At 44.0% G+C, this 26421-nt stretch overlaps 1 protein-coding gene across 8 annotated transcripts; it reads left to right on the top strand.

Moving 5' to 3' along the window:
• Positions 1-5055: 5055 nt before the first annotated feature.
• Positions 5056-26317, top strand: LOC143302068 (COP9 signalosome complex subunit 7a-like). Of its 8 annotated transcripts, none has more exons than XM_076616569.1 (10): positions 5072-5127; positions 9416-9621; positions 11868-11943; positions 13182-13270; positions 15345-15404; positions 16343-16485; positions 17147-17246; positions 21760-21797; positions 23405-23487; positions 26077-26249. In XM_076616569.1, the coding sequence occupies exons 2-10, from the start codon at positions 9460-9462 to the stop codon at positions 26127-26129; spliced, it is 804 nt and encodes a 267-aa protein (XP_076472684.1). In that variant the 5' UTR covers positions 5072-5127; positions 9416-9459; the 3' UTR covers positions 26130-26249. The 8 variants fall into 8 exon arrangements, with proteins under 8 accessions (XP_076472681.1, XP_076472684.1, XP_076472683.1 ...); XM_076616568.1 differs by having other exon boundaries at positions 21748-21797; XM_076616571.1 differs by having other exon boundaries at positions 23405-23496; positions 26077-26201.
• The last annotated feature ends 104 nt before the right edge of the window (positions 26318-26421 follow it).

The following is a 26421-nucleotide window of genomic DNA, read 5'->3' as shown; positions in this document are numbered from 1 at the left end:
AGTGTGAGGGTACTTGACCAGTGTGAAGATACTTGACCAGTGTGAAGGTACTTGACCAGTCTGAAGGTACTTGACCAGTCTGAAGGTACTTGACCAGTGTGAAGATACTTGACCAGTCTGAAGGTACTTGACCAGTCTGAAGGTACTTGACCAGTCTGAAGGTACTTGACCAGTGTGAAGGGAGGACCTGAAGATGATGGCGAGGGCAGGCGCTAGTTCTGTGGAGAGCTCTTTGAGTATTCTTGAGCTAATCTCATCTGGACTGCGCTGGCTTTGTCTGATTTGAGGTTCTTCAGCAGTCTACACACTCCTTCTGTGACATTGATTTCCTCTAGCACAGTGAAGTTTCCCTCCCGAGTGTTGCACTTCTGTTTGTATTCGTCTCGGGAGTACTGTTTACCATCACTGAAGGCTGTCTGGAATTGATGGTCTAATAGCTCTGCTTTTCCTTTGGCATCTGTAACTAGACGGGTGGGGGGCGGGGGTTCCAGTTCTAGGGATGGGAGGCCAGCCTGGACTTGAAGCAGTCCAGTGACTCAGCTGTCACAACCTCCTGAGGCAACTTGTTCCATTCTGGTATGGTCCTCGGGAAAACGTCATCTGCCTGTACCGTGTGGTGCAGGTGGGTATGTCGTAGCTCAGGCCGTTGTTTGTCCTTACGTGGAGTTAATGGAGATGAGACCATGGTGGAACTTGTAAAACATCTCCAAGCGGGCTTTCTTACGACGCTGTTGCAGGGAAGGCCAGTTGAGAGAGTCAAGGATGGAGTCCATGCATGACGTTCAATTGGCGGTCAGATGGCGATTTGAGACCCATCCTGCTGCTCTTCGTTGGATCTTCTCCAGGGCCTCAATCTCGTTTGCAGTGTAGGGATCCCGAACGGTGGCTGCGTACTCAAGAAGCGGGAGAACAAAGGCTTTCATGCACTCTCTCATTTCCCGCATGCACTTTTCCTCCCGCCCCTCCACTCGGCCTCTTTGTGACTGGCGCAGTGAACTGACGTCCACGCCTTGTGAACACTGCTCATTCCGTCTTGAGGCGAAATTTTGTGGGATCTTACCGCACGTACTCCCACCCCCCTTCCTCCCCACTCCCCACCCCGCACAACCTCTCTGCACGTGCACCTCTCTCACTCTCTTTCTCCCGTTGTGTCTCTCCTGTTCGCAAACAGCACAGCATTTTCATACCTTCATTGTTTTCACTGGCACACACACACACACACACACACACACACACACACACACACACACACACACACACACATATATTATATATATATATACAGATAGCGAGACAGAGATAGAGAGACAGAGACAGAACTCGAACTGTTTGTTTATTCAGAGCAGGCTTTTGCCCTTCTCTGAAGTGAGTACATTAAAATACCGTCAAGATATGGCAATGATTATGCACATGAACCTCGTGGCCAATCAGTGTGCATTGCACCAATTTAATCCGAATTTTACTCAGCAAAATCCGAAGACATGTTTTGCACATTCTGGTACCCATGCGGAGTGTGTGCAAAGGCATGCAAATACCCATGCGGAGTGTGTGCAAAGGCATGCAAGTTTGACCCCAAGGCCCCTAGCGTCTGCTGTGACTCCTGTGACACCTGGTATCATCAGCATTGTATGCGTATGCCGGATGCAGTCTTTGGAGCCCTGAATAACGTGAGCTGGGAGTGCTGTAAATGCGGCCTACCAAACTTTGCATCCACCCTCTTTGACACATCAACGTTTGAAATATCAAATCACTTCGACCACCTCTCACCATCAAGTGATTCTAGTCTCAGCTTTACGACACCAAATGCAACGTCCTCCCCAAGAAATACTGCTCGTCAAAGACCCTCGAGCTCCTCATCTCAGAAATCCTCTGCTACCACCCACACTACCATGAGGAAAGATTTACCAGTGAGAGTAGTGGTTGCTAACTTTCAATCGGCCCGTGGGAAGAAACATCTAATAGAAGGGCTAGTAGACTGGTATTCCCCTGACATCATCATAGGCACAGAGTCCTGGCTTGACAGTTCCATCAAATCAAGCGAAATGTTTCCAACTGACTTTGTAGCCTATAGACGAGATAGACCAGAAAATCCTCATGGAGGCGTATTTATATTAGTCTCATCTAAACTTCAAAGCTGCCAACCTGAAAAACTCCAAATCAAAACCACCAAAGAGATGATCTGGGTAGAAATCTCCATCAAAGGAGCAAAAAAACTGTATGTCTGTGCATATTATAGACCTCAATCTGACAACAAATCTGGCCTCTTCACTGACTTGGAAACTTGTCTCCAGAAACTGCCTGCCGATGGACACATCTGGATTGGAGGAGACTTTAATCTAGATGACATCAACTGGAAAGCTGGATTGGTACCCAAGTACGCACAAGATGGCAAAATATGCAAAGAACTCCTCCAAGTAGCGGCTGACGCGCATCTAGAACAGATGATCCATGAACCAACTAGAATAACTCAGGACACTGCTACCACCCCTGACATTTTCTTAACAAACAACAGTACCCTAATCAACAATGCAAGAGTCGTGCCAGGAGTGTCGGATCATGAAGCAATCTTCATCGAGTCATCTCTCCGACCATACTACACGAAACATCCCTCTAGAATAGTACCAAATTTCCAAAAAGCAGACTTCAACATAATAAAAGAAAAATTGTCTGACGCCCAAGACTCCTTCATCGAGACATCAGCCACGCTTAGCGTTTGCGAACTTTGGGAAAGGTTTAAAACCATAATCCACTCCCTCGTGAAGGAACACATCCCCTCAAAAACTGTCCGAAACAAATCCAGCCATAAACCCTGGATTACCCCCCACATCAAGTCAATGAAAAGAAAACTCGCTCGGAAATTTAGAAAGAGCAAAACCTCATCTGACCCCTCAGTAAGACGACAGTACCTACAGATGAAGGGCAAAGTACAGCGGGAACAACGTCATGCATACTGGACTTACATCAACAACATCATTGATCCTCCCAAAAGCGATGATGAGCAGTTGAAAGGGAGCAACCAAAAGCGATTCTGGAATTACATCAAATCTCTCAGACGTGACAGTACAGGGGTATCTCCACTTCGAGACCAAGGAAGATTATTTGCATCCCCAAAAGAAAAGGCCAACATTCTAAACCACCAGTACAAGTCAGTCTTCACGAGAGAAAAAAGCAGCAAAATCCCAACACCATCGGGAGTGTCCTACCCTGCAATGGCCGAGATCACGATCGACAAGGAAGGGGTACGCAAATTGCTGAAGAACATCAACCCATATAAAGCAGCAGGACCTGATGAGATTCCAGCAAAAGTGTTGAAAGAGTGCGCAGATGAGATCGCGCCCCTGCTCTCTATTATCTTCACCAAATCACTGGCAGATGGATGTGTACCAGACGACTGGAAAATGGCGAACGTGACAGCAGTTTTCAAAAAGGGCAATCGTAACTCTGCTGCTAACTACAGACCGGTCTCCCTCACCAGCATATGCTGTAAGATGCAAGAACACATCCTAGCAAGCAACATCATGCGCCATCTGACCCAACATGAAATACTTGACAACGCACAACATGGGTTTAGAGCCAGAAGGAGTTGCGAAACTCAACTGCTAACATTGTTCCAAGACATCGCCAAAAACCAGGACAACAGACAGCAGACCGACATGGTAATCCTGGACTTCTCCAAAGCCTTTGACAAGGTCCCCCACAAACGCCTCCTCCGTAAGCTAGACCATTATGGTATACGAGGATCGACGTTAGACTGGATCAAGGCATACCTTTCTGACCGCACCCAAATCGTCGTAGTTGACGGTGAAAAATCTGAGCCAGCACCTGTCATCAGCGGAGTCCCACAGGGGACAGTTCTAGGCCCCATCCTATTTCTGATTTACATCAACGATCTGCCTCAGAACATCAAGGCCAATATTAGATTGTTCGCTGATGACTGTATAGTCTACTCCACCATCAAGACAATCCAAGACTGTAAAATGCTCCAACGAGACCTCAACACCCTGTCTGACTGGGAACAGCGTTGGGGAATGGAATTCCACCCAGAAAAATGTAATGTCCTTACCTGTACAACATCAAGGAACCCCATCAGCTACAACTACAAATTAAAAGGACACACCCTCGAGCATGTTGACAGCGCAAAATATCTCGGCGTCGACATAAGAAATGATCTAAACTGGAAAGAACATGTTACAAGAGTCACCAACAAAGCCAATAGCATGGTAGGCTTCCTAAAAAGGAATCTAAAAACATCCAATAAAACCACCAAAGCCAATGCCTACCAAACTCTTGTACGCCCGCACCTGGAGTATTGTTCATCAGTCTGGAGCCCGTACAAAGAAGGTCAAAAGAACAAGATTGAAATGGTGCAAAGAAGAGCAGCACGTTATGTACACAGTGACTACGGGCGGACCAGCAGCGTAACACACATGCTGCAAGAACTAAGATGGGAATCCCTCGAATCACGGCGGAACAGACAAAGGCTGACCCTGATGTATAAAATGGTCAACGGCATTGTAGACATCCCTCCAGACAAATTTCTCAAGAAAGGATCCGGCAGAACAAGATCAAATCATCGACACAAATTTGTCCATCTTAGCTTCTCCTCTGACCCTTATAAATACAGTTTTTTCCCATCAACCATCCCCGTCTGGAACTCCCTGCCTGCAACAGCAGCAGAGGCTCCCTCCTTGGCAGCTTTCAAGAGGGAGCTGAACAAGATCACAGTTTAGTCCCCCCCCTTTTTTTTTTTTTTTTTTTTTTTTTCCCCCCCCCCCCCCGGAGGGACGCTGCGAGTGACGGTGGGTGAGAGTATGTATACATGCTCTTTCTCATTGTCACCCCCTCCGGAGGAAAAGATAGGTCTAATTAGGTTTTAGTTAGGTATTTACGCCTCTGCGCACACAGGTCATTAATAGTCAGTAATGACGGCTGACCTTCCAATTTGAAGATTGAAGAACATTACATAAATGTTTTAGTTTATTCTGCACCTGTTGGAATTGACCACACTTGCAAGAAAAAATAACTCTTCTTTTTCCAATCAACAAGGAAAGTGAACTCCAGACAAGTACCGCGGCAACTTGAGTTCTTTTTTGAAAGGTACAGAAGACGGTGACTCCTGAGATAAAAGTGAGAATATCTGGGTTGCATGGGTATATCACGGAAACGACTATTGTCCTAAGACTATTGCCATTCAATAATCTCACCGGTTCAGGTTTTGTTGCTTGTTTTTACGTTAGTAATGAAAGTCACAATTTCTATTTTCACTTTCAGTTCTGCTTTCTGCTATCCGCGTTCTCACTCACCTCACTTGATTTGCTGGCATCATGTACTGATAAACTTAAAGATGTAATAATAAGTACGCTTGAAACATTAGACAGCTGTTTTAATTGATACTGTACAGCTGCAGAAGGTAAAATGCAATGGTGATTATTATAGGAACGAGTTCTCCCCCTCGCCCCCCCCCCCCCCCCAAAAAAAAGTAATAAGCACACAAACTTTTTATTTTTTATTTTTATTTTTAACAAAAATGTAAAACAAGGAAACATCCATATACACTACACCATATCTCCTCGGCAGATAACTGACTGCAGCATAACCCATTGTACTATAGTCAGGCCTTAATAAGAGCATGCATAATACCTATATCAGATACCTATCGGAACACATTTTGTCAGAGCAGAGATTTTGCCACTTTTGTTGCCATGGGTTCGTTTTCAGTGCGCCACCTACGTGCTGCACACAGGACATCTGTTTGTGTTTTTTGTTTGTTTGTTTGTTCTTGTTTTTTGTTGTTGTTTGTTTGTGTGTGTGTGTGTGTGTGTGTGTGTGTGTGATCTGAATGACTGGATGTTCAGTTTGATTTTCCAGCTGAACTGGGTAGAAAAGGATGATATGAAGACTTGATTCCAGACACTCATGGACACTGTATTAGTAGATAAACAACATAACAAGTCTGCCACCCTCTGCAAATTTGGATGCACAGTTTTGGTTAAAAAACAAACAAACAAAAAAACCTGAAAGTCTTAACTAACAGTTTTGTGACTGATAGTGATATTGAGCTGTGTTATGAGTGAAGGTGTTTCTTAACTAACAGTTTTGTGACTGATAGTGATATTGAACTGTGTATGAGTGAAGGTGTTTCTTAACTAACAGTTTTGTGACTGATAGTGATATTGAACTGTGTTATGAGTGAAGGTGTTTCTTAACTAACAGTTTTGTGACTGATAGTGATATTGAACTGTGTATGAGTGAAGGTGTTTCTTAACTAACAGTTTTGTGACTGATAGTGATATTGAACTGTGTATGAGGGAAGGTGTTTCTCAACTAACAGTTTTGTGACTGATAGTGATATTGAACTGTGTTATGAGTGAAGGTGTTTCTTAACTAACAGTTTTGTGACTGATAGTGATATTGAACTGTGTATGAGTGAAGGTGTTTCTTAACTAACAGTTTTGTGACTGATAGTGATATTGAGCTGTTATGAGTGAAGGTGTTTCTTAACTAACAGTTTTGTGGCTGATGTGATATTGAGCTGTTATGAGTGAAGGTGTTTCTCAACTAACAGTTTTGTGACTGATAGTGATATTGAACTGTGTTATGAGTGAAGGTGTTTCAGTCACAATCATGCAATAGTAATGCTGTAGCAGATTACAACAGCATGATGAATTTGGGGACATTTTAGTTTCTATATTTTAATGATGACCAGTGGTGATAGGGGTGATGAAGATGCTGCCATAGGCTGGTCTATTTAGCTTTGGGAGTGCTTAACAAGGCTGTACTCTAATAATGTATCCCAGCGTCAACCAGGCTGAGAGACACAGACACCTACAGTGCTGGTCAAGATATTTGAACATATATATATGATAGTCAGTCGTGTCCGACTATGACCATCTGGACAGCAGAGGAGGCAACTGCTGTTCCGACTATTTGGGCTAGAATTTGATTATAGTGGAGAGTGTCTTGCCCAAGTACATCCCCACTCTCTCGGCCATAAGGGTTTTAGGACAGTCGGCATTGGGATGGTTCCCAAAGGCCAAATAGCCCACAAGGCTGCAGCACTAAGAGCCAGTGCAATTTTGCCTCCTAGTTTGAGAGTCATAGTCCTTCACAAAAGACTAAGCTGTAAATTGTTTCCCATTGACTGGAGAAACCATTGATAATACAGCTCTCACTTTGCTGTTGGCTCAAATGTAAACTTACATCAGTCTGTGATATAAGCCAAGCGTTGGGCCTTAAGATATTTGAACAACAGTCCCGAGAAAGCATTGATGAAGTGGCCGACCCTGAGCTGTGTGACCCAGCCTTTCTGTTTGAGTCCATACCAAAGTCACCTTTGGGGTGGAGATGGCCACAAGCTGGAAGAAAAACACACACCTCTGATGGGACTGGAACCCTCCCCTTCCTGCAGGCCTTACCACTTCTCTGTGGAGACCAGTCCATGTGTGACATAGGGTGCAGATTGAGGAAACTGTATTCGCATGTGTTGTGTTGTGTTGTGTTGTGTTTGTAGGCAGACATTTTCAAACGCTCCAGTGACACACACACACTTCCAAGATCTATGTTGGCTCACATGTATTCTCTCCAAACCAAATAGGAATAAGACTCAATGTGGATGATATAAATGGGGATAATGCCTTATATCACAGCATGTAACTTTGTTCCAGACTTGCAGTAAATCAGCGGTTGTCTGTAAAACAAGGCATGGGTAGATAACTCCATGCTTTTAACTAGCAGTCCTGATGGGCGCAATAGGCGAGTGGTTAAAGTGTTGGACTGTCAATCTGAGGGTCCCGGGTTCGAATCACGGTGACGGCGCCTGGTGGGTAAAGGGTGGAGATTTTTACGATCTCCCAGGTCAACATATGTGCAGACCTGCTAGTGGCTGAACCCCCTTCGTGTGTATATGCAAGCAGAACATCAAATACGCACGTTAAAGATCCTGTAATCCATGTCAGCGTTTGGTGGGTTATGGAAACAAGAACATACCCAGCATGCACACCCCCGAAAACGGAGTATGGCTGCCTACATGGCGGGGTAAAAACGGTCATACACGTAAAAGCCCACCCGTGTGCATACGAGTGAACGCAGAAGAAGAAGAAGAACTAGCAGTCCTTCAGTCGTTCCTCCAGATGCTGAGAAAGGAAACATGTTAGACTTGTTACAGACTGAGACAAATGTAATCACATGTAAATTTGTTCCAGGCTAGCAGTAAATCAGCTGTAGTCTGTACATTGTGGATGGAGAATGCCAAGATTGCAACCAGCTGTGCTTCAGAGCTGTTCCTACTGCTGTTGAGGATGCCAATGGTTATGTCAGACTTGTTACAGGTTGAGGAAAATGTAATCTGTGTTTCAGACTAGCAGTAAATCAGCTGCAGTCTGTACAGTGTGGATGGAAACTGCTAAGATACACAGCAGATGGAAACTGCTAAGATACACAGCCAGCAGATCTTCAGATCTACTCCTCCTACAGCTGAGCATGCCAATGTGTGAAACTTGATACAGACTGGGAAAAATGTATTTGCATGTAGCTCTGTTTCAGAGTTGCTCAGCCGCGATCAGTGCAACAACAAGGCATGGATGGAGTAGACCAAGCTTGCAACCAACAGTCCTTCAGAGCCATTCCTATTGCTGCTTCGATGCAGCCATGTAAGACTTGAAACAGACTGAGAAAAATGTATTTGCATGTAACTTTGTTTCAGAGTTGTCGTAAATCAGCTGCTGTCTATGCAACAACAAGGCATGCATGGGGTAGACCAAGCTTGCAGGCAGCAGTCCTTCAGAGCCGTTCTGTCCATTGCTGAAGGCATGGATGGGGTAGATCAAGCCTGCAGGCAGCAGTCCTATGGAGCCGTTCTGTCCATTGCTGAAGGCATGGATGGGGTAGACCAAGCTTGCAGGCAGCAGTCCTTTGGAGCCGTTCCGTCCATTGCTGAAGGCATGGATGGGGTAGACCAAGCTTGCAGGCAGCAGTCCTATGGAGCCGTTCCGTCCATTGCTGAAGGCATGGATGGAGTAGACCAAGCTTGCAGGCAGCAGACCTTTGGAGCCATTCCGTCCATTGCTGAAGGACACCAGAGAGAAAAATGTGTTGGCATGTGACTCTGTTCCAGAGTTGTAATGAGTCAGCTGTGATCTGTGTGACAGAAAGATGTGGATGGCAAAGACCAAGACCAAGCTTGCAGGCAGCAGTGCTTCAAAGCCATCCCTGCTGCTGTTGAGGATGTCAGTATGTGAGACTTGACACTGACTGAGAAAATGTATTTGCATGTAACTCTGTATCAGCTGCTACCTGTGCGACAACAAAGCGTTCATGAAGATGGAACCGGCAGGCAGCAGTGCTCTTGAGGCGCTCCTTCTATTGCCGAAGGACACCAGATTGAGGAAAAAATGTATTCACTTTAACTCTGTTTCAGATTTATCGTAAGTCCGCTGCGATCTGCACCACAACAAGGCGCGGATGGAGAAGACCAAGCCTGCAGGCAGCAGTGCTCTGGAGCCATTCCTGCTGCTGCTGAAGGACGCTAGAGGGGCGGGGGCGGTCAGCGTCATCAGCCAGGCCCTGGACACTGCTGGTGTCTTTGGCGTCGGGGAGCTGCTGGACCTGCCACACGTCCAGGACGTCAGTGTACAGGGGTTCGATGGGGGCGGGTTGGGTACGGTTTGGTTGGGAAGGGTTGTATTATAATGAGTAGGGTAGTGATGTGCTGGGTACGGTTTGGTTGGGAAGGGTTGTATTATATATGGAAGGGTTGTGTTGTGCTGGGTACGGTTTGGTTGGGAAGGGTTGTATTATATATGGAAGGGTTGTGTTGTGCTGGGTACGGTTTGGTTGGGAAGGGTTGTATTATATATGGAAGGGTTGTGTTGTGCTGGGTAAGGTTTGGTTGGGAAGGGTTGTATTATATATGGAAGGGTTGTGTTGTGCTGGGTAAGGTTTGGTTGGGAAGGGTTGTATTATATGTGGAAGGGTTGTGTTGTGCTGGGTAAGGTTTGGTTGGGAAGGGTTGTATTATATATGGAAGGGTTGTGTTGTGCTGGGTACGGTTTGGTTGGGAAGGGTTGTATTATATATGGAAGGGTTGTGTTGTGCTGGGTAAGGTTTGGTTGGGAAGGGTTGTATTGTGTTGGGTAGGGTTTGGTTAGGAAGGGTTGTATTATATTGGGAAGAGTTGTATTATGTTGGGTAAGGCTGTATTATGATGGGTAGGGTTGTGTTGAGCTGCTGGACCTGTGGAGGACATCAGTGTTCTAGGGTTAGGGTGGGGCTGGGTGGGATGGGTTAGGGTTAGGGTAGGGTTGTGTCGGGAAGGGTTGGGTTAGGGAGAGGTAGGGTTGGGTCGGGTCAGGTTGAGGTGGGTTAAGCTGCTGGACCTGCCACACATCCAGAACATCAGTGTTCATGGGCTGAGCTGGGGTTGGGTGGGGGTGGGGTTCGATCCTGCACACTCAGATTCTCTCTCATCCTGGGGAAACATGTTGCCATGAGGTCACCACACCCCTCACTGTTGTTAGGAGTTAGAGGGTCCAAACACTTGAACTGTGTCATGAGTGAAGGTGTTTCTTCACTAAGTTTTGTGACTGATAGTGATATTGAACTGTGTTATGAGTGAAGGTGTTTCTTCACTAAGTTTTGTGACTGATAGTGATATTGAACTGTGTTATGAGTGAAGGTGTTTCTTAACTAAGTTTTGTGACTGATAGTGATATTGAACTGTGACTGATAGTGATATTGAACTGTGTTATGAGTGAAGGTGTTTCTTCACTAAGTTTTGTGACTGATAGTGATATTGAACTGTGTTATGAGTGAAGGTGTTTCTTCACTAAGTTTTGTGACTGATAGTGATATTGAACTGTGACTGATAGTGATATTGAACTGTGTTATGAGTGAAGGTGTTTCTTAACTAAGTTTTGTGACTGATAGTGATATTGAACTGTGACTGATAGTGATATTGAACTGTGTTATGAGTGAAGGTGTTTCTTAACTAAGTTTTGTGACTGATAGTGATATTGAACTGTGACTGATAGTGATATTGAACCGTGACTGATAGTGATATTGAACTGTGACTGATAGTGATATTGAACTGTGACTGATAGTGATATTGAACTGTGACTGATAGTGATATTGGACTGTGACTGATAATGATATTGAACCATGAGTGATATTGAACTGTGACTGATAGTGATATTGAACTGTGGCTGATAGTGATATTGAACTGTGACTGATAGTGATATTGAACTGTGTTTTGGGTGAAGGTGTTTTCAGTCACAGTCCTTGACACTCATCTCTGAAGACCTTGTACTGTCCAGCTCTCCCTACAGTTTTTTTTTTTTTTTTACTTACCACTTGTTGCTGTTATTGCTGTTGTTATTATTATTGTTGTTGTTATTGCTGTTGTTATTATTGTTGTTGTTATTGCTGTGGTTATTGCTGCTGTTGTTGTTGTTGTTGCTGTTGTTATTATTGTTGTTGTTGTTATTGCTGTTGTTATTATTGTTGTTGTTGTTATTGCTGTTGTTATTATTGTTGTTGTTGTTATTGCTGCTGTTGTTGTTATCGCTGTTGTTATTGCTGCTGTGTTATTATTGCTGCTGTTGTTGTTGCTGTTGTTATTATTGTTGTTGTTGTTATCGCTGTTGTTATTGCTGCTGTTGTTGTTATTGCTGTTGTTATTGTTGTTGTTGTTATTATTGCTGCTGCTGTTGTTGCTGTTGTTATTGCTGCTGTTGTTGTTATTGCTGTTGTTATTGTTATTGCTGTTGTTATTGCTGTTATTGTTGTTCCTGTTGTTATTGTTGTTATTATTGTTGTTGTCATTGCTGTTGTTGTTATTGCTGTTATTGTTGTTATTATTGTTGTTGTTGCAGCTAGCTGAAGGGCCCTATGCCTCCTTCTTCAGGCTTCTGATGCTGTTTGCCTGTGGGACGTATAATGACTACAAAGGTACCTTGGCCTGAATTCTTTGTTTGCAAGTCTACAGAACCACTTTTGCTATTTGGATATGGTGTGACAGTAACAGTTGATGCTGTTTGCCTGTGGGACGTATAATGACTACAAAGGTACCTTGGCCTGAAATCTTTGTTTGCAAGTCAACAGAACCACTTGTGCTATTTGGATATGGTGTGACAGTAACAGTTGATGCTGTTTTGTGTTTTATAATGTTGTTTGTAAAATATTACTTATGTTCATGTAAAATTGAAGACAGCTTTCCACAAATATCAGTTTAAAAAAAAATAAAAAAAATTGATATATAGAATTCAAGAATATGATGCATATATTGACTTTAATTATGCCACCTTCTCTGCCAGATGGCTGCCTTACAAATCATTTATCAGAAATGATTAGTCACCTGTTCATGGTCAACAAAAAATAGCCACCTGTAATTATATTTTTGTTTGATATTCATCAGAAAATGAGTGTGATGTTCACTTACTGGGAACATACTTTTGAGGTCCTTGGCAGTTTGAATTCTTTAACAGTTTGTATCAAATGTTAAGAAATGGATGACAAGACTCCATGATAATAACCAACCTGTGTACCATCCAGCCGCTTGGCTCTGTCTGTCTGTCAGTCTGTTTATCCATGTTTTTTTCTTTTTGGTTTTGTTTGTTTTTGTTGTTGCTTTTTTTTCTTTCTCAAAGTTGTTATTGTTGTAAAATGTTGCCCTATTAAAATGGAATATTTAAAAAATATATAAAAAAAAAAAGAAATCTTTGTTTGCTTCCCCTGCTTTTTCATTTTAATCTTGATCCAGTTTATTCTATTTTTACCACTTGGAGTTGGCCCAACACTCTGTTTATACCCAGGAGTGACAGTTGGGATCCAGTTTATTGTATTTTTACCACTTGGAGTTGGCCCAACACTCTGTTTATACCCTGGAGTGACAGTTGGGATCCAGTTTATTATATATGTGTGTGTGTGTGTGTGTGTGTGTGTGTGTGTGTGTGCGTGTGAGTGGTGTGTGTGTGTGTGTGTGTGTGTGTGTGTGTGTTTGTGTGTGTGGTGTGTGTGTGTGTGTGTGTGTGTGTGTCTGGTGTGTGTGTGTGTGTGTGTGTGGTGTGTGTGTGTGTGCGTGTGTGTGTGTGGTGTGTGTGTGTGTGTGTGTGTGTGTGTGTGTGTTTACACACACTTGTCAACAGACAGGCTCTGATGCATGTTTGATTTTTCCTCTCCACGTACAGCTGAGAAAGGCGGCTTGCCAGAACTATCGCCTGCTCAGCTGAGAAAGTTGCAACTTCTGACTGTTGTCACGTTGGCCATGAAACACAAGGTGGGTCCCACAGCTGTTCCACAAGATTTGTGTCAAGAGCCAGGGCACAGAATCCTGGGGTGCATGCAAAAGACCATGTCTGTGATGCAAAAACGCTGGGAGGCAAACTATAGTTTGCAGTGTTACGCTTTGGTATGGAAGCCTTGTTCGTTGCTTTTGAATATGTAAAAATGTTCCGTGGTATGTCAGTGTAATTTTATTACATCTCTTTAAATATTGTAACAAGTACGTGTGTTAAACTGTGTGTGTGTGTTGATGAAGGACTACATGTGTGTTAAACTGTGTGTGTGTTGATGAAGGACTACATGTGTGTTAAACTGTGTGTGTGTTGATGAAGGACTACATGTGTGTTAAACTGTGTGTGTGTTGATGAAGGACTACATGTGTGTTAAACTGTGTGTGTGTTGATGAAGGGCTACATGTGTGTTAAACTGTGTGTGTTGATGAAGGACATGTGTGTTAAACTGTGTGTGTGTTGATGAAGGACTACATGTGTGTTAAACTGTGTGTGTTGATGAAGGACATGTGTGTTAAACTGTGTGTGTTGATGAAGGACATGTGTGTTAAACTGTGTGTGTGTTGATGAAGGACTACATGTGTGTCAAACTGTGTGTGTGTTGATGAAGGACTACATGTGTGTTAAACTGTGTGTGTTGATGAAGGACATGTGTGTTAAACTGTGTGTGTTGATGAAGGACATGTGTGTTAAACTGTGTGTGTTGATGAAGGACTACATGTGTGTTAAACTGTGTGTGTTGATGAAGGACTACATGTGTGTTAAACTGTGTGTCTGTTGATGAAGGACTACATGTGTGTTAAACTGTGTGTGTGTTGATGAAGGACTACATGTGTGTTAAACTGTGTGTGTTGATGAAGGACTACATGTGTGTTAAACTGTGTGTGTTGATGAAGGACTACATGTGTGTTAAACTGTGTGTGTTGATGAAGGACTACATGTGTGTTAAACTGTGTGTGTGTTGATGAAGGACATGTGTGTTAAACTGTGTGTGTTGATGAAGGACTACATGTGTGTTAAACTGTGTGTGTGTTGATGAAGGACTACATGTGTGTTAAACTGTGTGTGTGTTGATGAAGGACATGTGTGTTAAACTGTGTGTGTTGATGAAGGACATGTGTGTTAAACTGTGTGTGTGTTGATGAAGGACTACATGTGTGTTAAACTGTGTGTGTGTTGATGAAGGACTACATGTGTGTTAAACTGTGTGTGTGTTGATGAAGGACTACATGTGTGTTAAACTGTGTGTGTTGATGAAGGACATGTGTGTTAAACTGTGTGTGTGTTGATGAAGGGCTACATGTGTGTTAAACTCTGTGTGTTGATGAAGGACATGTGTGTTAAACTGTGTGTGTGTTGATGAAGGACTACATGTGTGTTAAACTCTGTGTGTGTTGATGAAGGACATGTGTGTTAAACTCTGTGTGTGTTGATGAAGGACATGTGTGTTAAACTGTGTGTGTTGATGAAGGACTACCTGTGTGTTAAACTCTGTGTGTGTTGATGAAGGACATGTGTGTTAAACTCTGTGTGTGTTGATGAAGGACATGTGTGTTAAACTGTGTGTGTTGATGAAGGACTACCTGTGTGTTAAACTCTGTGTGTGTTGATGAAGGACATGTGTGTTAAACTCTGTGTGTGTTGATGAAGGACATGTGTGTTAAACTGTGTGTGTGTTGATGAAGGACTACATGTGTGTTAAACTCTGTGTGTGTTGATGAAGGACATGTGTGTTAAACTGTGTGTGTGTTGATGAAGGACTATATGTGTGTTAAACTCTGTGTGTGTTGATGAAGGACATGTGTGTTAAAGTCTGTGTGTGTTGATGAAGGACATGTGTGCTAAAGTCTGTGTGTTTTTGATGAAGGACATGTGAGTTAAAGTCTGTGTGTGTTGATAAAGGACTGTGTGTGTTGATAAAGGACTGTGTGTGTTGATAAAGGACTGTGTGTTTTTGATAAAGGACTGTGTGTGTTGATAAAGGACTGTGTGTTTTTGATAAAGGACTGTGTGTTGATAAAGGACTGTGTGTGATAAAGGACTGTGTGTCTCTTGCAGTGCCTCCAGTACTCTTATCTACAGGCCCAACTTGAGATTCCTGATGTCCGTCAGCTGGAGGTCTGTCATGTGCAGTGGTTGTGTGTGTGTGTGTGTGTGTGTGTGTGTGTGTGTGTGTGTGTGTGTGTGTGATTCTGTGTGTGTGTGTGTGTGTGTGTGTGTGTGTGCGTTCAATGTTGAAACAAGTGAGTGATGAAGCCATGAAGGAAAGGCAGGCAGAAGAGGAGGAGTTAAATGAGTTTCTTTTACCAAAGTTTGCACACTACCGGTAATGCACAAGCCACTTTGCTCATTACCAGTAATGTGCAAAAACTGTTGTGCATTACCAGTAATGTGCAATTTACCACTATTGAGCACAACATATATATTCATACACACACACACACACACAACACACACACACACACACACACACACACACACACACACACACACACACACACACACACACACACACACAACACACACACACACACACACACACACACAGACACACACACACACACACACACACAGACACACACACAACACACACACACACACACACACCCCAACCACTCCCTCCCCCATCCCCCCACACGCTCACTTACACACAGACACACACACACAGACACACACACACACACACACACACAACACACACACAGACACACACACACACACACAGACACACACACACACAGACACACACACACACACACACACACACACCCCAACCACTCCCTCTCCCCATCCCCCCACACGCTCACTTACACACAAACACACACACACACTTACACGCATGCAGGCATGCACACATGCATGCACACGTGCTTGCATTCTGTTGACAGGACTTGATCATCGAGGGATTGACAAATACACACACCCACACATGCACGCACCCACCCACACACACTCACCCACACATCCACACCCACATCCACATGCACACGCACACACACATTCTCACATACAGACACACACACACACACACACGCTCGCTTGCATTCTGTTGACAGGACTTGATCATCGAGGGATTAACCGCCGGCCTGTTCTGCGGGAAGCTGGATCAGCAATACCAACAGGTGGAGCTGTACAATATCGTGGGTCGCGACCTCTCCCCCTCCAACATGGCCAGCATGAAGACTGAGCTGCTGGGATGGTCGGTGAACATTTGTGTGTTGAGGTTCTGTGTTGATGAATATTTGTATATTGAGGTTCTGTGTCGGTGAACGTTTGTGTGTTGAGGTTCTGTGTTGGTGAATATTTGTATATTGAGGTTCTGTGTCGGTGAACGTTTGTGTGTTGAGGTTCTGTGTCGGTGAACGTTTGTGTGTTGAGGTTCTGTGTCGGTGAACGTTTGTGTGTTGAGGTTCTGTGTCAGTGAATGTTTGTGTGTTGAGGTTCTGCGTCGGTGAACGTTTGTGTGTTGAGGTTCGGTGTTGGGGAATGTTTGTGTGTTGAGTTTCTGTCGGTGAACGTTTGTGTGTTGAGGTTCTGTGTCATTGAACGTTTGTGTGTTGAGGTTCTGTGTTGGTGAACGTTTGTGTGTTGAGGTTCTGTCGGTGAACGTTCGTGTGTTGAGGTTCTGTGTCAGTGAACACACACACACACACACACACACACACACACACACACACACACACACATATATATATATATATATATATATATATATATATATATATATATATATATGACGCTGTTTTGACCAACATGGCTGTGGTTAAGACATGTAACACAATAGCTTGTTGTATGATTTTGTTTGCATTGTGACCTTTTGAAATAGACTTGATGCTGTTTTCACCGACATGGCTGTGCAGGGCAGAGAGGTGTCAAGAAACACTGACGATGATTAAAACGCAGATCGACAAAGCCAAGGCAAACAGTGAAATCCGGCAGAAGAAAGAGCTGGAACTGATGGTAAGTTTTTCTGAGTGAAAGTGGGGTTTTTGTGTGTGTGTGGTTGGTCTCAAGGCTTGACTTAGCGTGTTGGGTTACGCTGCTGGTCAGGCATCTGCTTGGCAGATGTAGTGTAGCGTATATGGATTTGTCCGAACGCAGTGACGCCTCCTTGAGCTACTGAAACTGAAACTGTGTGGTTGGTGGTTTTTTGTGTGTTTTTTGTGTGTGTTGTGTGTGTGTGTGTGTGTGTGTGTGTGTGTGTGAACACAGAAGCCTTCAACTTGCACCAAGTACTTCCAGCTAGATTCCACATTCAGTTCCAAATTGCCATGCTGGCATAGCCCTTTTTTGATGGTACACACACACAGCGTCTCCCTTCTTCACTGATCTCTCAGCCTGGTTGCCGCGGGGATGTACCATGAGAGTAGACCAGTTTCAGTTCCAGTCTCTCAAAGAAGGCCTCACTGCATTCGGACAAATCCCTATACACTACACCACATAACAAGAGAGGCAAGGCCTTCAAGACTCACTTGTGATAAATTAAGTCCCCTAGCATTAATTACAGAGTAATTTCCTTTTTTTACTATCTGCAGCAAAAACGTTTGCAAAATAAATTAAAATTCCATGCTTAGCAAAAGAAGTTCGTGTGTTTGAACAAAAAATGATAATAATGACTCCTCTTGTTGTTGTGTCAGAATAAGATGTCAAAGTGCCAAGTTCAGAGAATACAAAAAATATAAATATAACAGTAAATGCAGTTTGCATATAATTAGGCTTCTTTTTTATTTTTTTGTGTGTCCATCCCAGAGGTGCAATATTGTTTTAAACAAGATGACTGGAAAGAACTGAATTTGTCCTATTTTTATGCCTAATTTGGTGTCAACTGACAAAGTATTTGCAGAGAAAATGTCAAAGTTAAAGTTTACCACGGACACACAGACACACACACACACACACACACACACAACCAAACACCGGGTTAAAACACAGACTCACTTTGTTTACACAAGTGAGTCAAAAATCATGCTAGGCAGACGACTGACCAGCAGGATAACCTAATGCACTTTGCCAGAGTGAACCTGTTTTCACCAAGCTGTTGACATGGTGAACCTGTTTTCACCAAGCTGTTGACAGAGTGAACCTGTTTTCACCAAGCTGTTGACATGGTGAACCTGTTTTCACCAAGCTGTTGACATGGTGAACCTGTTTTCACCAAGCTGTTGACAGAGTGAACATGTCCTCACCAGCTGTTGACAGAGTGAACATGTTTTCACCAAGCTGTTGACATGGTGAACCTGTTTTCACCAAGCTGTTGACAGAGTGAACATGTCCTCACCAGCTGTTGACAGAGTGAACATGTTTTCACCAGCTGTTGACAGAGTGAACATGTCCTCACCAGCTGTTGACAGAGTGAACATGTCCTCACCAGCTGTTGACAGAGTGAACCTGTTTTCACCAAGCTGTTGACATGGTGAACCTGTTTTCACCAGCTGTTGACATGGTGAACATGTTTTCACCAGCTGTTGACATGGTGAACTTGTTTTCACCAGCTGTTGACATGGTGAACATGTTTTCACCAGCTGTTGACAGAGTGAACATGTTTTCACCAGCTGTTGACAGAGTGACCAGTTTTCACCAGCTGTTGACATGGTGAACCTGTTTTCACCAGCTGTTGACATGTTTTCACCAGATGTTGACATGGTGAACCTGTTTCACCAGCTGTTGACATGGTGAACATGTTTTCACCAAGCTGTTGACATGGTGAACATGTTTTCACCAGCTGTTGACAGAGTGAACCAGTTTTCACCAGCTGTTGACAGAGTGACCAGTTTTCACCAGCTGTTGACAGAGTGAACCTGTTTTCACCAAGTTGTTGACAGAGTGACCAGTTTTCACCAGCTGTTGACAGAGTGAACCTGTTTTCACCAGCTGTTGACAGTGAACCTGTTTTCACCAAGTTGTTGACAGAGTGAACCTGTTGTGACAAGCTGTTGACAGAGTGAACCTGTTTTCACCAGCTGTTGACAGAGTGAACCTGTTTTCACCAGCTGTTGACATGGTGAACCTGTTTTCACCAGCTGTTGACATGGTGAACTTGTTTTCACCAGCTGTTGACATGGTGAACTTGTTTTCACCAGCTGTTGACATGGTGAACTTGTTTTCACCAGCTGTTGACATGGTGAACATGTTTTCACCAGCTGTTGACATGGTGAACTTGTTTTCACCAGCTGTTGACAGAGTGAACCTGTTGTGACAAGCTGTTCACAGAGTGAACCTGTTGTGACAAGCTTTTAACATGGTGAACTTGTTTTCACCAGCTGTTGAGATGGTGAACTTGTTTTCACCAGCTGTTGACATGGTGAACTTGTTTTCACCAGCTGTTGACATGGTGAACATGTTTTCACCAGCTGTTGACATGGTGAACTTGTTTTCACCAGCTGTTGACATGGTGAACTTGTTTTCACCAGCTGTTGACATGGTGAACTTGTTTTCACCAGCTGTTGACAGAGTGAACCTGTTGTGACAAGCTGTTCACAGAGTGAACCTGTTGTGACAAGCTGTTGACATGGTGAACTTGTTTTCACCAGCTGTTGACATGGTGAACTTGTTTTCACCAAGCTGTTGACATGGTGAACCTGTTTTCACCAGCTGTTGACATGGTGAACCTGTTGTGACAAGCTGTTGACATGGTGAACTTGTTTTCACCAGCTGTTGACATGGTGAACCTGTTTTCACCAGCTGTTGACATGGTGAACATGTTTTCACCAGCTGTTCACAGAGTGAACCTGTTGTGACAAGCTGTTGACATGGTGAACTTGTTTTCACCAGCTGTTGACATGGTGAACTTGTTTTCACCAGCTGTTGACATGGTGAACTTGTTTTCACCAGCTGTTGACATGGTGAACTTGTTTTCACCAGCTGTTGACATGGTGAACATGTTTTCACCAGCTGTTGACATGGTGAACTTGTTTTCACCAGCTGTTGACATGGTGAACTTGTTTTCACCAGCTGTTGACAGAGTGAACCTGTTGTGACAAGCTGTTCACAGAGTGAACCTGTTGTGACAAGCTGTTGACATGGTGAACTTGTTTTCACCAGCTGTTGACATGGTGAACATGTTTTCACCAAGCTGTTGACATGGTGAACCTGTTTTCACCAGCTGTTGACATGGTGAACCTGTTGTGACAAGCTGTTGACATGGTGAACTTGTTTTCACCAGCTGTTGACATGGTGAACCTGTTTTCACCAGCTGTTGACATGGTGAACATGTTTTCACCAGCTGTTGACAGAGTGAACCTGTTTTCACCAGCTGTTGACAGAGTGACCAGTTTTCACCAGCTGTTGACATGGTGAACCTGTTTTCACCAGCTGTTGACATGTTTTCACCAGATGTTGACATGGTGAACCTGTTTTCACCAGCTGTCGACATGGTGAACATGTTTTCACCAAGCTGTTGACATGGTGAACATGTTTTCACCAGCTGTTGACAGAGTGAACCAGTTTTCACCAGCTGTTGACAGAGTGACCAGTTTTCACCAGCTGTTGACAGAGTGAACCTGTTTTCACCAAGTTGTTGACAGAGTGACCAGTTTTCACCAGCTGTTGACAGAGTGAACCTGTTTTCACCAGCTGTTGACAGTGAACCTGTTTTCACCAAGTTGTTGACAGAGTGAACCTGTTGTGACGAGCTGTTGACAGAGTGAACCTGTTTTCACCAGCTGTTGACAGAGTGAACTTGTTTTCACCAGCTGTTGACATGGTGAACATGTTTTTACCAAGCTGTTGACATGGTGAACTTATTTTCACCAGCTGTTGACATGGTGAACTTGTTTTCACCAGCTGTTGACATGTTGAACTTGTTTTCACCAGCTGTTGACATGGTGAACATGTTTTCACCAGCTGTTGACATGGTGAACTTGTTTTCACCAGCTGTTGACATGGTGAACTTGTTTTCACCAGCTGTTGACAGAGTGAACCTGTTGTGACAAGCTGTTCACAGAGTGAACCTGTTGTGACAAGCTGTTGACATGGTGAACTTGTTTTCACCAGCTGTTGACATGGTGAACCTGTTTTCACCAGCTGTTGACATGGTGAACCTGTTTTCACCAGCTGTTGACATGGTGAACTTGTTTTCACCAGCTGTTGACATGGTGAACATGTTTTCACCAGCTGTTGACATGGTGAACTTGTTTTCACCAGCTGTTGACAGAGTGAACTTGTTTTCACCAGCTGTTGACAGAGTGAACCTGTTGTGACAAGCTGTTGACATGGTGAACCTGTTTTCACCAAGCTGTTGACATGGTGAACCTGTTTTCACCAAGCTGTTGACATGGTGAACATGTTTTCACCAAGCTGTTGACATGGTGAACATGTTTTCACCAAGCTGTTGACATGGTGAACATGTTTTCACCAAGCTGTTGACATGGTGAACCTGTTTTCACCAAGCTGTTGACATGGTGAACCTGTTTTCACCAAGCTGTTGACATGGTGAACCTGTTTTCACCAAGCTGTTTGTCAGACTGCTGTGCAGGTTGCCCGGAAGAAGAAAAGCATCGGCCTGGCCAGTGGGTAAGTCAGAGACCAGGACGGGGGAGGAATGGTGTGCGTGTGTTCGGCACTGGGCTCTTCTTTTCTTCGTCTCCTCTTCTTCTTCTTCTTCTTCTGCGTTCACTCGTATGCACACGAGTGGGCTTTTACGTGTATGACCGTTTTGACCCTGCCATGTAGGCAGCCATACTCCGTTTTCGGGGGTGTGCATGCTGGGTATGTTCTTGTTTCCATAACCCACCGAACGCTGACATGGATTACAGGATCTTTAACCTGTGTGTTTGATCTTCTGCGTGCGTATACAGACCGAGGGGTTTCAGACGCCAGAGGTAGTAGACTAAAGGTTTGTACATATGTAGATTGACCCGGGAGATCGGAAAACAAATCTCCACCCTGAGCCCACCAGGTGCAACTGGTGGGGATTGAACTCGGGAAACACCCCCGAAAGCGGAGTATGGCTGCCTACATGGCGGGGTAAAAACGGTCATACACGTAAAAGCCCACTCGTGTGCATACGAGTGAACGTGGGAGTTGCAGCCCACGAACGCAGAAGAAGAAGAAGAACTCGGGGAACTTGAGCGAGGACCCAGCGCTCTAACCATTTGACTGCCACATCTGTCCCCCGTTCCTCAGTTCACTCAGTTCCTGTCTATTTTTCTTTCTTACTTTTTTTCTTTTCTTTTTTCATCTTGTCTTGATGTTGTGGTCAACATAAATGGTTTCCCCACCTTTCGGAAGTAATTCTTTTTTCTCTGTTTTTTCCCCCATCACCTAACGTTATTCCAGTAGCTTTTTTTTTTTTTTTCCATTTTAGATTTGTTTGTTTTTAATGAACCTTTTTTTGTATTTTATTTTTAACATAAAAAGTGAAACAACAATATATGACCAAAAAAAACAACAAAAAAAACACCAACAAAAAAACCCCAACAACAACACAAAAATAGCGAACACACAAAAAAAGCAAAACAACACTTTTTCCTCATACTAAATGTATCATTTAATATCCATGCAGATACATACATACATACATACATACATACATACATACATACATAGGTGCGAATGATCAGTTGTTGTTTTTCCCCCTCCCTTAATTTTCACTTGTTCGTTTATTCATTTATAGTCTGTTCATCTAATATGATGATATTAGGCTGAGTTAATTACAGATGTAATTAATACATACATACACATGTAATACATACATACATAGCTAATTACACCTATCTACCTCTCATTTAATACATGCATATATTGCTGCATAGAATTTCTAGTGGCATGAGTGAGATGCAGAAGAATAAGCCCAAATGAAGGAAAAGGACAGTAATAATGGTTTGACCATGTAATAAAGGTATGAATGCTTTACTCTGCAATGTTTATTGTATCCATCACATGCCAAAGGACAGTAATAATGGTTTGACCATGTAATAAAGGTATGAATGCTTTACTCTGCAATGTTTAGTGTATCCATCACATGCAAACGTCAGTGGAGAAAAATAAGTGTATGCAGGTGCTGTTATGTTTGTTGTCAATAAGTTTACATGCTTGAAAATAATATGTGCATGTATGTATGTAAGTATGTATTTTTTGCTGGCCCCAGTCAAAATTGTCAAAATTCACCGTCATTCCAGAAGCATCCTTGGCCCATTGGCAGCAGCCGGCAGCGGAAGACTGTTAAACATAAGCAGCCGGTTTGTTGGCGGACAGGTTCACTGTAAGTGATGTAAGTTGGGGTGGAGGGGGGGTGGTGGGGGTGGGGGGGGGTGGTGAGCTCACCCTGAGTCCCCCCCCATACACACCCACACCCAGACAATGTGATTAATCATAATTATTATGATGATATAAGTTGCGAGCATGCTTGCGTGTATGTGGCGATGGAGGGTGAGTTCACGTGCAGTGAAAGGAAGGTGAGGTGGAAAGTGGATTTATCCTTTCCTCATGTCAAAGCTGCTTGGGAGGCCTGGCTAAGCACATTGGGTCACGCAGTGGAGTGATGGCCTAGAGGTAACGCGTCCGCCTAGGAAGCGAGAGAATCTGAGCGCGCTGGTTCGATGCACGGCTCAGCCGCCGATATTTTCTCCCCCTCCACTAGACCTTGAGTGGTGGTCTGGATGCTAGTCATTCGGATGAGACGATAAACCGAGGTCCCGTGTGCAGCATGCACTTAGCGCACGTAAAAGAACCCACGGCAACAAAAGGGTTGTTCCTGGCAAAATTCTGTAGAAAAATCCACGTCAATAGGAAAAACAAAGAAAACTGCACGCAGGAAAAAAAAAAAGAAAAGAAAAAAAGGTGGCGCTGTAGTATAGCGACGCACTCTCCCTGGGGAGAGCAGCCCGAATTTCACACAGAGAAATCTGTTGTGATAAAAAGAAATACAAAATACAAAATACAAAAAATACTGGTCAGGCTTTGATCTGCTTAGCAGATGTGATGTAGCGTGCATGGGTTTGCCCGAACGCAGTGACGCCCCCTTGAGTAACTGAACTGAACGGAAGGCTACCCAGCCTTGACTGGCGGGAACCTAGCCACTCTTGCTGCGAAGTGGATAAAAAGAAGAAACGCACCTTCCCGGCATGTCTTGCGAGAACTTTGCCAAACTAGTGTGTAAGAAACAGGCCTCAGGTTTGTCTGCCACAGTCCTTAGCGCCAGCGGTCGGCAGGGAACAATCTGTGTTAGGTCGTTAGGAGGCCACACTCCAGAGGAGACTCTGCACTGCTGGGCTGTATTGGTTTTTGACTCTTTTTTTGTGTGTGTGTGTGGGGGGGGGAGGGTTGATACTTATGTCTTTTTTGTTTTGTTTTGTTTGTTTTTGGTTCATTCGTTGGTTGTATTTATTCCAGATTTACCCCCCCCACCCCCCTTTTTTTTTGTTTTTGAGGGGTGGGGGGTCTCTTTACGGATCTGATGGTTGGGGCACTTTGATGATGATGAACGTAGTTTGGTATTGATTCACTTCCTACTTGCCCTCTACCATGTAGGGCAGCAGTGTATTTCTGTGGCCCCCAGAAAAGTGTGTTGTGATGTTGGCACTTTCTGCCATGTAGGGAAGCAGTGTATTTCTGTGGCCCCCAGAAAAGTGTGTTGTGATGTTGGCACTTTCTGCCATGTAGGGCAGCAGTGTATTTCCTGTGGCACCCAGAAAAGTGTGTTGTGATGTTGGCACTTTCTACCATGTAGGGAAGCAGTGTATTTCTGTGGCCCCCAGAAAAGTGTGTTGTGATGTTGGCACTTTCTGCCATGTAGGGCAGCTGTGTATTTCTGTGGCCCCCAGAAAAGTGTGTTGTGATGTTGGCACTTTCTACCATGTAGGGAAGCAGTGTATTTCTGTGGCCCCCAGAAAAGTGTGTTGTGATGTTGGCACTTTCTGCCATGTAGGGCAGCAGTGTATTTCTGTGGCCCCCAGAAAAGTGTGTTGTGATGTTGGCACTTTCTGCCATGTAGGGCAGCTGTGTATTTCTGTGGCACCCAGAAAAGTGTGTTGTGATGTTGGCACTTTCTGCCATGTAGGGAAGCAGTGTATTTCTGTGGCCCCCAGAAAAGTGTGTTGTGATGTTGGCACTTTCTGCCATGTAGGGCAGCAGTGTATTTCTGTGGCCCCCAGAAAAGTGTGTTGTGATGTTGGCACTTTCTGCCATGTAGGGAAGCAGTGTATTTCTGTGGCACCCAGAGAAGTGTGTTGTGATGTTGGCACTTTCTACCATGTAGGGAAGCAGTGTATTTCTGTGGCCCCCAGAAAAGTGTGTTGTGATGTTGGCACTTTCTGCCATGTAGGGCAGCAGTGTATTTCTGTGGCACCCAGAAAAGTGTGTTGTGATGTTGGCACTTTCTGCCATGTAGAGCAGCTGTGTATTTCCTGTGGCACCCAGAAAAGTGTGTTGTGATGTTGGCACTTTCTGCCATGTAGGGAAGCAGTGTATTTCCTGTGGCACCCAGAAAAGTGTGTTGTGATGTTGGCACTTTCTACCATGTAGGGAAGCAGTGTATTTCTGTGGCCCCCAGAAAAGTGTGTTGTGATGTTGGCACTTTCTGCCATGTAGGGAAGCAGTGTATTTCTGTGGCACCCAGAAAAGTGTGTTGTGATGTTGGCACTTTCTACCATGTATCATTCTTTTGAAAAAAAAAGTTTTGATGCTGCTGTGTATGATAAAAATTTAATTTTGTTTTTGTGTATTATAGAGAATTTGTGTGTGTGTGTGTGTGCATACTCAGGACTTTGTCGCTCTTATGACTACTGTGCCCCCCCCCCCCCCCCCCCCCCCCACACACACCTCCCCCCCCTCCTTTTTTTTTTTTTTTTAGCTGCCTCATCAGTTGGACCGGTTCATTGGATTTTACCCCCACTACACCGCTGAGTCAAGTACCCCACACACCCATGGTCGTTTGTTGCAGTTCCAGCATCGGCATTCTTCTTTTCTTTTCTTTTTTTTTCAGTTTGAACTGAAGTTTTTGTTGACTGATGTGGTTTAGTTTTTAGTGGTCAGGTAACAGTGCTAGATGTCTGTTGAGGTGCAGCTCTTTGACTGATGGGAGAGACACAGAAATACTCTGTGTGTGTGTGTGTGTGTGTGTGTGTGTGTGTGTGTGTGTGTTGTTGTTGTTGGTGGTGGTGGTGTATGTTGGTGGTGGTGGTGGTGGTGTATGTGT

The sequence above is a fragment of the Babylonia areolata genome, chromosome 28 (genome assembly GCF_041734735.1).
Source record: "Babylonia areolata isolate BAREFJ2019XMU chromosome 28, ASM4173473v1, whole genome shotgun sequence".
Lineage (NCBI taxonomy): Eukaryota > Metazoa > Mollusca > Gastropoda > Neogastropoda > Buccinidae > Babylonia > Babylonia areolata.
This window is presented reverse-complemented; position numbering and strand designations above follow the sequence as displayed.